Source organism: Calliphora vicina, chromosome 5 (assembly GCF_958450345.1).
Source record: "Calliphora vicina chromosome 5, idCalVici1.1, whole genome shotgun sequence".
NCBI lineage: Eukaryota > Metazoa > Arthropoda > Insecta > Diptera > Calliphoridae > Calliphora > Calliphora vicina.
This window is the reverse complement of record NC_088784.1, coordinates 1688716-1701264: the sequence shown is the minus strand read 5'-3', so window position 1 is coordinate 1701264 and position 12549 is coordinate 1688716. Positions and strand designations below refer to the sequence as shown.

Here is a 12549-nt window from a genome sequence, read left to right as displayed (position 1 = left end):
GAGAAGGACTCCTTAAATACAACAATCGAACGATACGAATAATGATTAAACTGTATTTGACCGAAAAGTGTTTTGAGTTACTGTTCTATTAATAAAGAAACGTCTTCAGTGAACAATAGTTTTTGACTGAACGCTTCTATGTATATTTTATTCCATGAGCAGAACTATGGACCTAATTTAAAATCATTTGGTTTAAATTCATTAACATTTAACTATATTGATTGGGTTTATTAAAAAGACGTGAAGTTACCACTACTTTTTTCATAATTTTGCAGATGATATATTGGTTTTATTGCAACGCATGATGTCTTGGATTAGACCCTGGAAATTGTTGAAGATTTATGCATAAAAAAGAAAACATTTATTGAGCATAAAAATTAATTTAATTTGATTTGAAAGAGTGGACTTAAATCTTTTATTTTATATTTAAGTTTGTATGTATTATTTCCATTATTAAATTATTTTTATTTTTTTTTCACATTTTTATATATAATATATAGTAATTAAAATTAATATTTATGCTTTTAATTAATATTTAAATGATAATATTCAAGTGTTAAATATACTTGATTAAGTTTTTGAGAAATGAAATACAATTTTTTTTTTTTGGAGAAAATAAAAAAGTACTAGTAAAAAAGAACGTTTCATTTTGAAAACACGGAATATTATAAAAATTATAAATTAAATTAAAAAAAGGAAATGAAAAATATTTATAATACGAAATTAACATACAGATATTATGTATATGTCAAATTAAATATTAAATTATAAGAGAAAATAAACTAAATACTTCACAGATTTGAGAAGAAGCAAAACTTAAAATTGAATGCAATGGATTTGAGTTTTTTTTACTTTTTTATAAGAATCCTAAGATATTTTCTTTTTTATCGAATGTTTATAAAATGTTTTGTTTTTATGAAGTTTTTTTTTAAGAGCAACTTTTTGCAGTTTCATGTTTATAAATAATAATTTTGTAGATTGTTGTAGGTTGGTTGTTGCATCATATAGAATTATGTATTAATATTTTTTAGAAGTTTTTAAATTCCAATTAAATAATATTTTGCTGGTGTTTGTTATTGATGTTTTGATAAATGAATCTTATACAGTCAGGATAGAGATAGAGAAAGAATGAAAGAGAAGAGCAAGTTATAAGAGATGTTTTTAAAGGAGGATCAATGATAAAATTTATATGTGTGTTTCATTGCATAGTGAAGAAAATTTGCGGGTGTACGTGTGCTGCTGCATTTTAAATGTATTGTTGCTTATTTTTTGTTTTGTTGGTTTTGTGGAAGGTAGATCTTTTTCAAGGACCTCAAAAGTATTGAATGTTTACCACCATCAACCCTCCCGTTTTATAGAACTGGGTGTTTCTGCTAGACCTTTCACCTTAAGGCGATCAGCTGTCTTTAGGAATGCAGGTAACTGTTCTTGTGACACATTCACTTCGCCAGCATACATAAATTCTAAAATAGCTTGCAGATGTATGTAGGAAACATCTTTGAGTATGATAATAGGATGTTTGGATGGATTTTCCTGTAAAAAAAGATAATAAAAAGTTATACATATTTGCGGAAACACTTTCGCAACTCAAAAGAACATTTTAAAAATTAATATTAAATACATAACTGTACTTTGGTTTTACAAAAATGTTATCGTTTTATATCATGCTTTTATGTTTTGTAGAACATATTTTGTAACTTAAATTATAAAGTCTTTAGTCTGGGAAATGTTAAAAATTTAATATTTTGAGTTATGACTGTATATATATATATATATATAATTACCTCAAGCAATGCCTTAAAGTACGGACTACATGCCGATAAGACCATTTTATGCGCTTTACATGTTTGTCCTTCACAGGCAAGAGTTACCTAAAAAAAATAAACATAATTAATTGAAAGTTTCATGTTTGTAGCATTATTATGTATAATTTCAGGCACTCGATCAGTAACCGACAGAGTTTAATATCGAAATGTGTTCATAATAGTACATAATTTGTATTTAGGAATAACTGTGGCCGGTATGCGTTGCTGGTGCTAAATAATTATGTCAACGTGTCATTTCACTTAAATATAATAAGGGTACTCATTTAAACGCTTAAGTTTCCCATTTGTTCAATTGTGCAAATTTGCGCGACGTGTTTCATGAACCCACCTTTTCAATTTTGTGCAAGTTTATACATTAAATTTCTCTCTATTTGATACAAATGTCAAATAAAAATAAATTCAACAAAAGCCTTAAAAAATAAATTTTCAAATTGTATAAATTTTAATTTTAAAAATGTTGAATGAAAGTTAAATCTTTGGAACAAACGGTGATATACATAGTTTGTAAGATTTTATTTATGTTCTAGCTGTTGGTTAATGCTTTCATATACAATGTCATTTAATACAATCATTCTGTTCTAAAGTTACACAATTTTCACATGCTCAAAATTTTTATATTTTATTTGATTTTTATTTCTTATTAATAAAAGTAAACAAAAGCAGCTGATTCATCAAATGCACAATAAATTCAAGTTTGCGAGTCTAAATTGTCGCGCAAACTTATCCGAGTTGTGCAAACGAATTTCCATACATTTTTTGACAGTTCATTTGCGAGAGTATAAAAATGCACAGATTGCACAGTTTACGAGGCATATAAGCGTTTACATGAGGACCCTTAATGTAAATATAACACATAAAATATTGTAATAAAAATACACTTTTTACCAGTGGATTTATATTTATATACATATATGTATGTATGTCTAAAATATAAAAATTATAGGTCCACACATTACAAAGAAACACTCACGTTCCATAGAACATGTGATTAAATCGTTATTAATTATTGTATCTATTAATTACGAACAACAAACATTAATACATATTTAATGTAGATACTTACATCTGTGAAGCTTTTTTCATCTCTTAAGTGCCGAAACGATGTCACCATATTCGTTTGAAAATCGTTCCATTTTAAAAAGAACTGTTGATCGGACGACATCATTAAAAGGCCGTTTATTTGTTTTTAAAATGTAAATCTTTATGTAAATTCTATATGAAAGTAATTCCTTTTTTATTTATCTTAGACTTTTAGCAAGATCTTTCCTGTTATTCGATTGGTTGGCGCCACAGCTAGGAGAATAGACCAAAGATTTATTGTTGTTGTTGTTATTTTACTGTAAATATGTTCAATATATGTACGTCTCATAGAAATATGTTGTGTAAATATCGATAGTCAGAAATCAATGATCTTTGGTTATACTTTGGTTACATACAATCCACAAACGCTTCTGAAATGAGTTATATATCAAAAATTACTAGTAGAATTAATAAGTAGGTTCAATAGTAAATAGTAATTATTTTTAGATAAATTTTAAATCTTTATTGTTGAACATAATATGTATTCACAAAAAAAAAAAAAAAAAATATGTGGTGGCATTATAATTTGAAAGGATGTTTTTAAAAAATATGTATATACGCAGTGCTATTTCTTTTATCTACTATTTATCTAGCATAAAACGTAAAGTTCAAAATTTACTTATTAAAAAATCAAGATTAAGAAAAACTTATCTTATTACTAGTGACAAACTGAGTGTAATTTGAAAAGCAATAGGTTAACTTTCAATAATAATTTTCCTGTACTCCAAAAATTATGGAGTTAATTGTACAGTGTTATCAGAATGAACAGAACAACTCCAAACTAAATGATATTTGGTGCAATTCACTTGTACAATAGGGCAATGGAGTTTGAAGCCCCAGCCAGGAATCCTTGGGCAAGAAAGACTATTCCAGCAGAAGATAGAATTATTTGTAAAGTCAGTAAGAGAAACCAATTTTTGTCTTCGCGCGAATTAAACTGATGTTGGACAGCAAATAAACGCAGAAATATCCACACGGACAAAAATAAGACGCATTGTACAAAAAACACCACGTCTCAAAAAAATAAATATGTATCGTGGAATAATGCAATGGAAATGCTTAGAAAAGATTCACGTTACTGGAATAGAGTTCCCTGGATCGACGTTTAAGTTCCAAGTTTAACAAATTTCAATTTGATGAAAAAACGTATGTATGTAAGATGTCCTCCAAACAAAGCCATAGTTAGACCCCAGATACACTGTAAAAACGGTGAAACACGCTGCAAAGTTGTTTATAATTATAAGGCCACCACTGTATGTACAAATAAATTCATATAAGTATTGTTGATGCATCATGTTTAAATTAACTAAAACTACAATTTAATAAGAATTTGTTTAAATACATATATTTTTTGCTGCAATTGTAATTGTAATATGTATTATTTGTTTGAAATAATATCTTCTTTAAAATACCTAATACCTAATCGTATGAGCTTCTATCAAATTTCTCGTAGCGTGAGATACATTTAAATGTTTTTTATTAAAAAGTGCAGAAATTGCCTTGAAAAGTGAAAGGCATTTTTTTTTTTTTTTTTGTTTTGTTTGATTTTTCTTCTTTATTAGGGGAGTACGAAGAGAAAATGTACACATTAAACATCAATAAGAATATTTTTTATTATATAGAGTCGATATGATACAATGCAGACATTAATAACATTTAAACAAAATCTTTAATTCGAGTTTACACAATTTCTTTGGTTTATAAATATGAGTAGCACATTTTTTTATTTGAAAATTGTTCAAGTTATTTCTAAATTACTATTAATAAATTATTAAAATAAAATACTAATTAATACCTTTTACATTCTAATAAATTAATAGATTCTGTAATCAAATATGTATAGCTTTATCAAATTTACACCGAATACCGTTTATGCTATACATAATACCATTTCCGAAATAAACCAAAATATCCTTTTTTGATGTGATGGTCTTTTGTAAGAAAACAAACCACGTCAAATCATATAACATTGGTCTGATCTCTTCTAAATTAAGGTTTGTTTAATAAAATATGACAATATATTTGTTCTAAAGAAATTAAAATATCGAATTTCGGTGGTCACGATTTTGCATGAAATGAAATATATAAAAATGTGAACGTATACATACGTATCTGTATGGGTACAGATTTAGTTGTCTTTTAGACTTTTACGACTTTATGTATTAGTATGTTACATACGTTATGAAAGTTTAGTATAGCTGTAGGTAATAGGTAGTTATTTTCAAAACAAATATGATGACGATGAAAATATTGTTTACAACTATTTTAATTGTTTCGTCAGTTGGTAAATTTATGTACATACATACATATAATATATGTATGTTTGTGTGTCTTGGCATAGTTTTCATAGTTAATTTTTTTTATTTGCACTTTATGTGTTTCTTCTTTCTTTTGCGATTAATGTGCAGGAGGAGGCGCACTTGCAGAAAAAAATCAATATTTTTGTTCGAATATTTTCTGTTTCTTCTAAAATGCACTTACATATGTATATGTATCTATCTACATGGACAAACGTTAATTAGTATCAAATAAAAACAAAACTTTGTTGTGTTTTTTCTTGTTTTTATATGTAAACATATTTTGTTGCTATTGTTTCAAGTAACTAAACAAATTAACGGACCTGAGTATGAATATTTTACAGCATTCTATATTAACTTCTTCATTTAGGTATTGCTGCACAATATTAAAATTAAAAGAAAACAACAACAAGAAAAACACCCACATACAAGAGAATTGATGCATTAAAATAACATAAAACAACAAAAACAGGATTTAAGAAAGAAAATATGGAAACAATTACAGTTCTCTTTAATTTAAACTCACTGATATTATATTCTGTATATTTCGCAACAGCGACTGTAAAATACCAAATGGCATTACTTCACATTTAAACACACACACGTTTGCCACACAGTGTATGTAAACTTACGTATGTAATTGCAATTGAAAATAAAATTGTAAGAAATTAAAAAGGAAAACGTGGAAGGTAAAAAAAAGAAAGAGTAATAATTATAATAAAACAAAGTACCCCTTTAAATACATTGGTGTTTTTAAACTACAAATTAAGCAATTTCATTCCAAATATAGTTAGTTGCCTGATTATATTATTTTAGTTGATTTTTTTTTTTTTGTTAAATAAAGCTCACACTAATCAACCAACTTACATTTCTAGAAAAACAACTTCTTTTTGTTGATTCAAAAGTAGAAATTATGTTTTTTAGGTCGCCTTGGGCTCATTTGTATATGTTTTTGTAGGTATTTGTTAAAAACGAGCTACCATATCTTTGTTTACATAAATTTAATTTATTTAAGCCTACATAAATGATAAAGTCTATTTGCGGGAATGGTAAATAATACATATAGCGTCCTGTTTTGCATTTCAAATTCATTTGAGAAAAAATAATAGTTTTTTTAAAACAATTTATTAATTATTTCGATAATGTGAAAAAAGAAAATTTTGTCTATATACAGTCTGGTAACTTTAAGATGGTTGTCTTTAAAGATGATCTCTTGTTCTCTTTCTCTCTTATTTGGGGCTCCCTTTTTCTAATGAAAATACTTTTTTTGCGTACGTACTCCAAATTACAAAATACACACACACATTAATACACAATACAAACTCATTTGTTTTACTCATTTTTTTGGTTAATAACAACAAAGTACACCAATAAAAAATAAAACATCGTCATACAAAAACGGTTCATTTCTTTCGCAATATCTATAAAAGTGTGTACTTTAGCTGCATACATATTTTTGTTGGCTATTCATGCTACTCAATTAAATAACTCTTACCTTTTCAATATATACTTCTTTATTTTAATTATTTGTAAAAAAAATATACATGTACTTTTTGTCGCTTGCATTCGTTTACCTCAATGCACACTAACACATCAATAATTTTCTTTTTCTCAGAAAAATTTCACTGTACTTTTTTCACCGTTTGTAGTCTGCTCCAATATTCTTCACTTCTTTCACTCGAAATTTCTTTTGTTTCCTTTCAAAAGAAAACTTATTTCGGCTTAACACTTGCAAAACAAAGTTACTTTTTTGATGTTTATTTTTTATATAATTATGTATATTTTCTATGTACTTTTTTTGTCCAAGTTCTTTTTATATTCTTTTCAGATTTTTTTTCTGTAAATTGTTCCGATAATCCGTTCCGGCTCTTTCAAATTGAAGGAGAAAAACAAAATGAAAGTCGTGTACAGTGATGATATCCAGCGATTCTTTCGTCAGATCTAGCGATTTTAAAATCGGATTAGAAGGGAACAAAGTTTTATCTAATTGCGGGAATTCTAGCGATTTTCATTGGATAAAAATAAATAAATTAGTAATTAAAATTAGTTATTAGTTCCTAAATATATTTTGAACATGCTATTTTAACCTAATCCCCATCATAAACTTCAAAATAATTGTCAAGATAACAATTTATTTGGTATAGTCTCCATTTATTAGTATTATTGCTTCGTTATGACAAAATTGTTAGTGCTTTTGCAGACAACTTTGTCTTGACAATAAACGTCATTAATTGTTATGATAAATATTTGTCAAGTATAGACGGGGGTAACATAATATCTAAGATTTAAATATAAGCAAACGTCAAATTCAATAGTGGTGTTTGAGATAACACCGACTTTTAGTCAAAGCATCGTGAAATTAAAATAAACGTCATCAACAATAATAATATTACACCGCCAGATGCTGTCTATAAGTCAAACAAAAGGCTAACTAAAAAAGTAGAATAATCGAAAATTTTAAAAATTCGTTTTTGTCATCAATAAATCTAGTAATCATATAATTTTTATTAAAACATGATAAAAAGTCGAAGACATTTTTTTTATAATTTTCATAAATAGCAGAGTTGAAAATTCGAATTTTTCTTTCAACTGTAGAACCCTAAGATGTACTCTTTCGGATTTTATTAAAAAAAAACTACTAAAATTTCTTAGTTTTTCAATACAAAACAAAAACGAACTAGTTCAAGGTATATTTAATAAGGTATTAGTTAGATCAGCCGTTTACACCCCGACTGTCAAAATTTGTGTTTATGTTTGATTGCATTGGAAAGTGACAAAATTAAAGAATGTGTAAAAAAGATTAAAAAGTAAAAAATAATGCAAATTTTAAACATGCGTGTAAAATTTTTTTTTATATATTTTATTCATTCATTATTTTTGGATAGTTGGGGTGTTTAACACAAACAAAATGCATGTTATTTTTGTATAGTTGTATTTGTTTTAGGGACGAGTATACCTTATATGAATACGCCTTGATATGGAAGTTGTGAGTACCGGCAAAATAAATAGTATTAAGTACTGATTACCCAAATACCCAATACAGTCACAACTCTATACCAGATGCTAATTTTTTTTATATAAATAATAATTAATGAAAAAGTCAAATTACAATGATTAAGTTGAATTCAATTCTATGTAATGTCAAGAATATACAAAATGCTAAACAAGTGACTCGTTTCCTATCTACGGATTTAAGCGAAAATTCATCAAAATTAAGTCTGCGTCAAAAAACATGGATGCATTTTCAGCAAAGATATGAAAACCATCATCACATTTTTTACAGTTCCCATTTAGAGCTTCAAGAGAAATACATGAGTTATGGACTTAAAAGATCTCTTCAAAATAATGTAAAAAAGAGTTTAAAACGATATCAAAACGAACAAAAAACTTTAAATCCATATGGTTCGGAAGGACCAGAAGATTGGATGGAGGATTATGAATATTATAATGAGACAAGTGAAGAAATAAATGGATTAAAGCTGGAAAATAAGTTTGGAACAGCTGATCCAACTATACCTGCTTCAAATGTACCCTGCAATGGATGTGGTGCCATTTTACACTGTAATTATCAGACAAGTCCAGGTTAGATTATTATATTCACACAAAAACAACAATACTAATTTTATTTATAGGATTTTTACCAACCGAAATTTTTAAGGGAAGAACGGAAAATGAACTTAAAACCATAACGTGTCAAAGATGTCATTTTCTAAAAAACTACAATATAGCTTTAGATTTAGAAGTCACACCAGAATCTTACATCGAAACAATATCTAGTATTAGAGATAAATTCGCTTTGGCTATTGTAATGGTTGACCTCCTCGATTTTCCTTGCTCAATATGGCCTGGCTTGCATGAATTATTGGGACCTAAAAGGCCCGTTTTTATTGTCGGCAATAAAGTTGATCTCTTGCCCCGAGATAGTAACAGCTATTTGGATCATATAAAGCAATGTTTAAAGGAAGAAATCTTGAAAACTGGTTTCGATCGATTGAATTTGAAATATGTGAGTCTGATTTCAGCTAAAACTGGGTATGGAATTGAAGAACTCATTACACAGTTGCAGAAAATATGGGCATATAAAGGAGACGTTTATTTGTTGGGGTGTACAAATGTGGGTAAAAGTTCGTTGTTTAACGTTTTATTGAATTCAGATTATAGTCGTCCCAAATCGTCGGACTTAATACGAAAAGCTACTACCTGTCCATGGCCTGGAACAACGCTGCAAATGATAAAATTTCCAATACACAGGCCATCGGAAATTCGAGTTTACGAACGTTTTAAAAGATTAAATTCTGAGAAATTTGTAAAAGCCGAAAATGAAAAGTTACGAATAGAAAGTGCACGTCAATCGGGAAACGTAACTGATGCTGTACCAGTAGGCACGATTGGCCGCACTTTTGTTGAAAACACTGACGAAGTCGATGACGTCTTTGCTATGAGTAAGGGAACGCAACCAATAACAACATTCAATGAGAGAAGTAAAGAATATCAGAAGGCTAGATGGGTCTATGACACACCAGGTGTTTTGCATCCCGAACAAATAACCAATTTACTAACACCGCAAGAGTTAGGAGAGTTACAACCAAAGCAAATGATTTCTCCTCGTTCTTATCGCCTAAAGCCGGGAATGAGTTTATTTCTAGCTGGCTTAGGTAGACTTGACTTCATTAGAAGCGATTCAACTGACATGGATTGGGTTCAAATATTTGTATTTGCTTCCTTTGATCTTCCAACAATGATTGTTGAAACCGATCATGCTTTGGACATTTATAAGAAATACTTAAATTCTCCACTCTTAAAAGTTCCAATGGGAAATGAGGAGCGCCTTCAAAAATGGCCAGGCTTACAGTGTCACACTGAGGATTTAATTGTAAAAGGATACATTTTAAAATCAAAATCTAAAGAACTTAATTGTTCAGGAGACATTACACTCTCGTCGTCTGGTTGGGTCGGCCTACGTATCCCAGTAGATGTTAATTGTATTTTCCGAGCTTGGACACCACTCGCAAAAGGTATATACCTAAGAACGCCATCATTAGTTCCATATGCCGAACGATTAATTGGCAAAAGAATACGAAATTCTTTAGCTTATAATACGTCAAAACCGTTTGTTTTCAAAAAATGATATTAGTAAATTATTACGATGTTTGTTAAGAATTTTTTTTAATAAAATAGCAGTAATTGTTATATAATTTTAAATCGTATACATTCTATTAATTTATTGTCTTTTGCATAGTTTATGAGAATATGTCGATTTAAACAAAAATCGTATTTATTTTATTATACCCTTCACCATGAGTGGTAAGTTAAATTCCAAAATATTTTGACATCAATGGAAATCAAATAATTTCTAAATTAGCGAAGTTTAATAAATTATGTTTACACTATTGCTTTAAGGACACTTTGATCACTAAGTTTTGACAAGTCGTTCGTTTAAAACGAATTGCACTAAAAAGTTATAATCAGTCAAAATTTAAATTTGCTGAAAAATTGGTTGAAACTGGTTTTAAAACGAATTGTTCTAAAAAGTTATAATCAGTCAAAATTTAAATTTCCTGAAAAATTGGTTGAAACGGTTATTTTCAATTATTTTATATTCACTATTTTGATTTGTTTATATAAATAAATTAATTAAATACAATCGCTTATTGGGCTTTTTTGTAAACATCTATTATATAAAAATACAAGGCCTGACTCATTCATTCACTACTCACCCACTCACTGATGAGTCAGTGAATGAAAGTGTCAGGCCTTGTATTTTTAAATATATAGATGTTTAAAATAAAGCCCAATAAATCGATCGTATGTATACTTTTGTAACGGTGTGTATATTTATAGCAGTTATCATCGATACTTTACTTCTTATTCTTCTAAAAAAAAACAATATTTTTTCCAATCTTTTTGCAGATATATTCAAGATGATCTTTTACTTCATGTTTTTATCTATTATAAAACCTAAGTATTTTATCTTATCCACTTTCTCCATTATTTTATCATTAATTTTAAAAAATAGAGCTTGGATCGATCCCTGTGGTACCCAATATTCATTATTTATTTCTTTCGATATTAATTAACTACCAAAGCATATGCAACATTTGTGTTTCTTATTGGCGACGTATGTTTTGGAGGAATCCAAATGTAGAATTAAATATAAGGAATAATAGGCATAAATCAAGATCATCGAAACTGCTTGCCCAGGCGTATTATTACGCCATGCAGCTTGCATTTTAATAATTTTGTTGACGATAGATCTCACAGTTATAAGCACAAAAACGTTAAAATTTGTGCGTGCTCTCTCTTAGTTTAAGAGTTATAGGAATTTAAAATCAATATCAAGGGTTAATAACAAGAAGAGTGCGTCGCGGCAAGGTTTTTGAGATGCAAAAAGTTTTATTTTTTAAAAAAAAGTTTTTGGAAAATTGTAAATTTATGATATCAATAAGTTGAACCGTTAATTTCAAAATAATAGTCCCCAATTCATTTACTAAATGGGGAGATCGATTTAAAAATATTTAAAGTGTCTCCAGCACTAAATTGCAGTGGTGTAAAAGTATTGAATATTTGGATACTCAGTACTCAATACCGACTGTTTTTTTGAGTACGCAATACCAACTTGGTACTCAATACTATCAGGGTTGTATTTTATAACACTTGTTATAGATGGTTAAAGGATTAGCAATTTAACCGACTGATTAGCATAGTTGGGGGTAGTGCACTAAATGTTGATTGAAATCAGCATTGCACTATCACTCACTAAAATTGCAAAAAATTTAGTTTGCACTATTTTTTATCAGCTTTAGTGATAATGCTTATTTCTTAACTAGCACTAAAAAAAATAGTGATAGTGATAATTTTTTAACTATCACTAAACGAAGATTTAGTGCAAATATCTGCACTACAATTAATTAGTGCAAAATTTTAAGTTGCATTCAAATTAGTGCATACAAAAAAGTTGCAATAAGCTGATGATTGCATTTTTTTAAATCAACTAATTTAATTTTGAGTGAAACATTTTTTAACTCACTATCACTAATGTTTAGTGAGGCTGCTAATTTTCAACTCAGCACTAAATATGAACAAAATGATTGCACTAATTTTGCACTATCACTAAGTATTAGTGTAAACTGCAAAATTAGTGCACTACCCCCATCTATGCTGATTAGTAAGTGCAAAGCTGCTGTCGAATTTTTTCATCGAAGTACTGAAGCTTCCAACAAACTCAATTAAATGCAAGAGCAAATGGGAAAGCCAAAGCACAAATTAATTAATTCATAATTATTATTCAACAGGTTAATTCGCTGTGACTGAAATAACATTAAAAAAATAAATAAAAAAAAATTGTT

General features: G+C 28.3%; 2 protein-coding genes across 3 annotated transcripts; one reads left to right on the top strand and one right to left on the bottom strand.

Moving 5' to 3' along the window:
• Positions 1-413: 413 nt before the first annotated feature.
• On the bottom strand, positions 414-7105 carry lolal (lola like). 2 transcript variants are annotated; one of them, XM_065511623.1, is made up of 4 exons: positions 6699-7105; positions 2890-3277; positions 1785-1871; positions 414-1533 (listed from the first exon to the last, which is right to left on the bottom strand). In XM_065511623.1, the coding sequence occupies exons 2-4, from the start codon at positions 2989-2991 to the stop codon at positions 1339-1341; spliced, it is 384 nt and encodes a 127-aa protein (XP_065367695.1). In that variant the 5' UTR covers positions 2992-3277; positions 6699-7105; the 3' UTR covers positions 414-1338. The 2 variants fall into 2 exon arrangements, with proteins under 2 accessions (XP_065367695.1, XP_065367696.1); XM_065511624.1 differs by having other exon boundaries at positions 6778-7105.
• A 1193-nt stretch (positions 7106-8298) lies between these two features.
• On the top strand, positions 8299-10405 carry LOC135961075 (nitric oxide-associated protein 1). The gene is made up of 2 exons (XM_065512545.1): positions 8299-8785; positions 8836-10405. Exons 1-2 carry the CDS (start codon positions 8314-8316, stop codon positions 10329-10331), a joined length of 1968 nt encoding a protein of 655 aa, XP_065368617.1. The 5' UTR covers positions 8299-8313; the 3' UTR covers positions 10332-10405.
• The last annotated feature ends 2144 nt before the right edge of the window (positions 10406-12549 follow it).

Excerpts from the sequence above, each read along its gene's own strand:
- LOC135961075 (XM_065512545.1), top strand. The coding sequence starts at position 8,314 with ATGATTAAGTTGAATTCAATTCTATGTAATGTCAAGAATATACAAAAT. Across the intron at positions 8,786-8,835 it reads TAATTATCAGACAAGTCCAG|GATTTTTACCAACCGAAATT; the intron begins GTTAGATTATTA and ends TTTTATTTATAG.
- lolal (XM_065511623.1), bottom strand. The coding sequence starts at position 2,991 with ATGATGTCGTCCGATCAACAGTTCTTTTTAAAATGGAACGATTTTCAA. Across the intron at positions 1,872-2,889 it reads ATGAAAAAAGCTTCACAGAT|GTAACTCTTGCCTGTGAAGG; the intron begins GTAAGTATCTAC and ends TATTTTTTTTAG. Across the intron at positions 1,534-1,784 it reads ACTTTAAGGCATTGCTTGAG|GAAAATCCATCCAAACATCC; the intron begins GTAATTATATAT and ends CTTTTTTTACAG.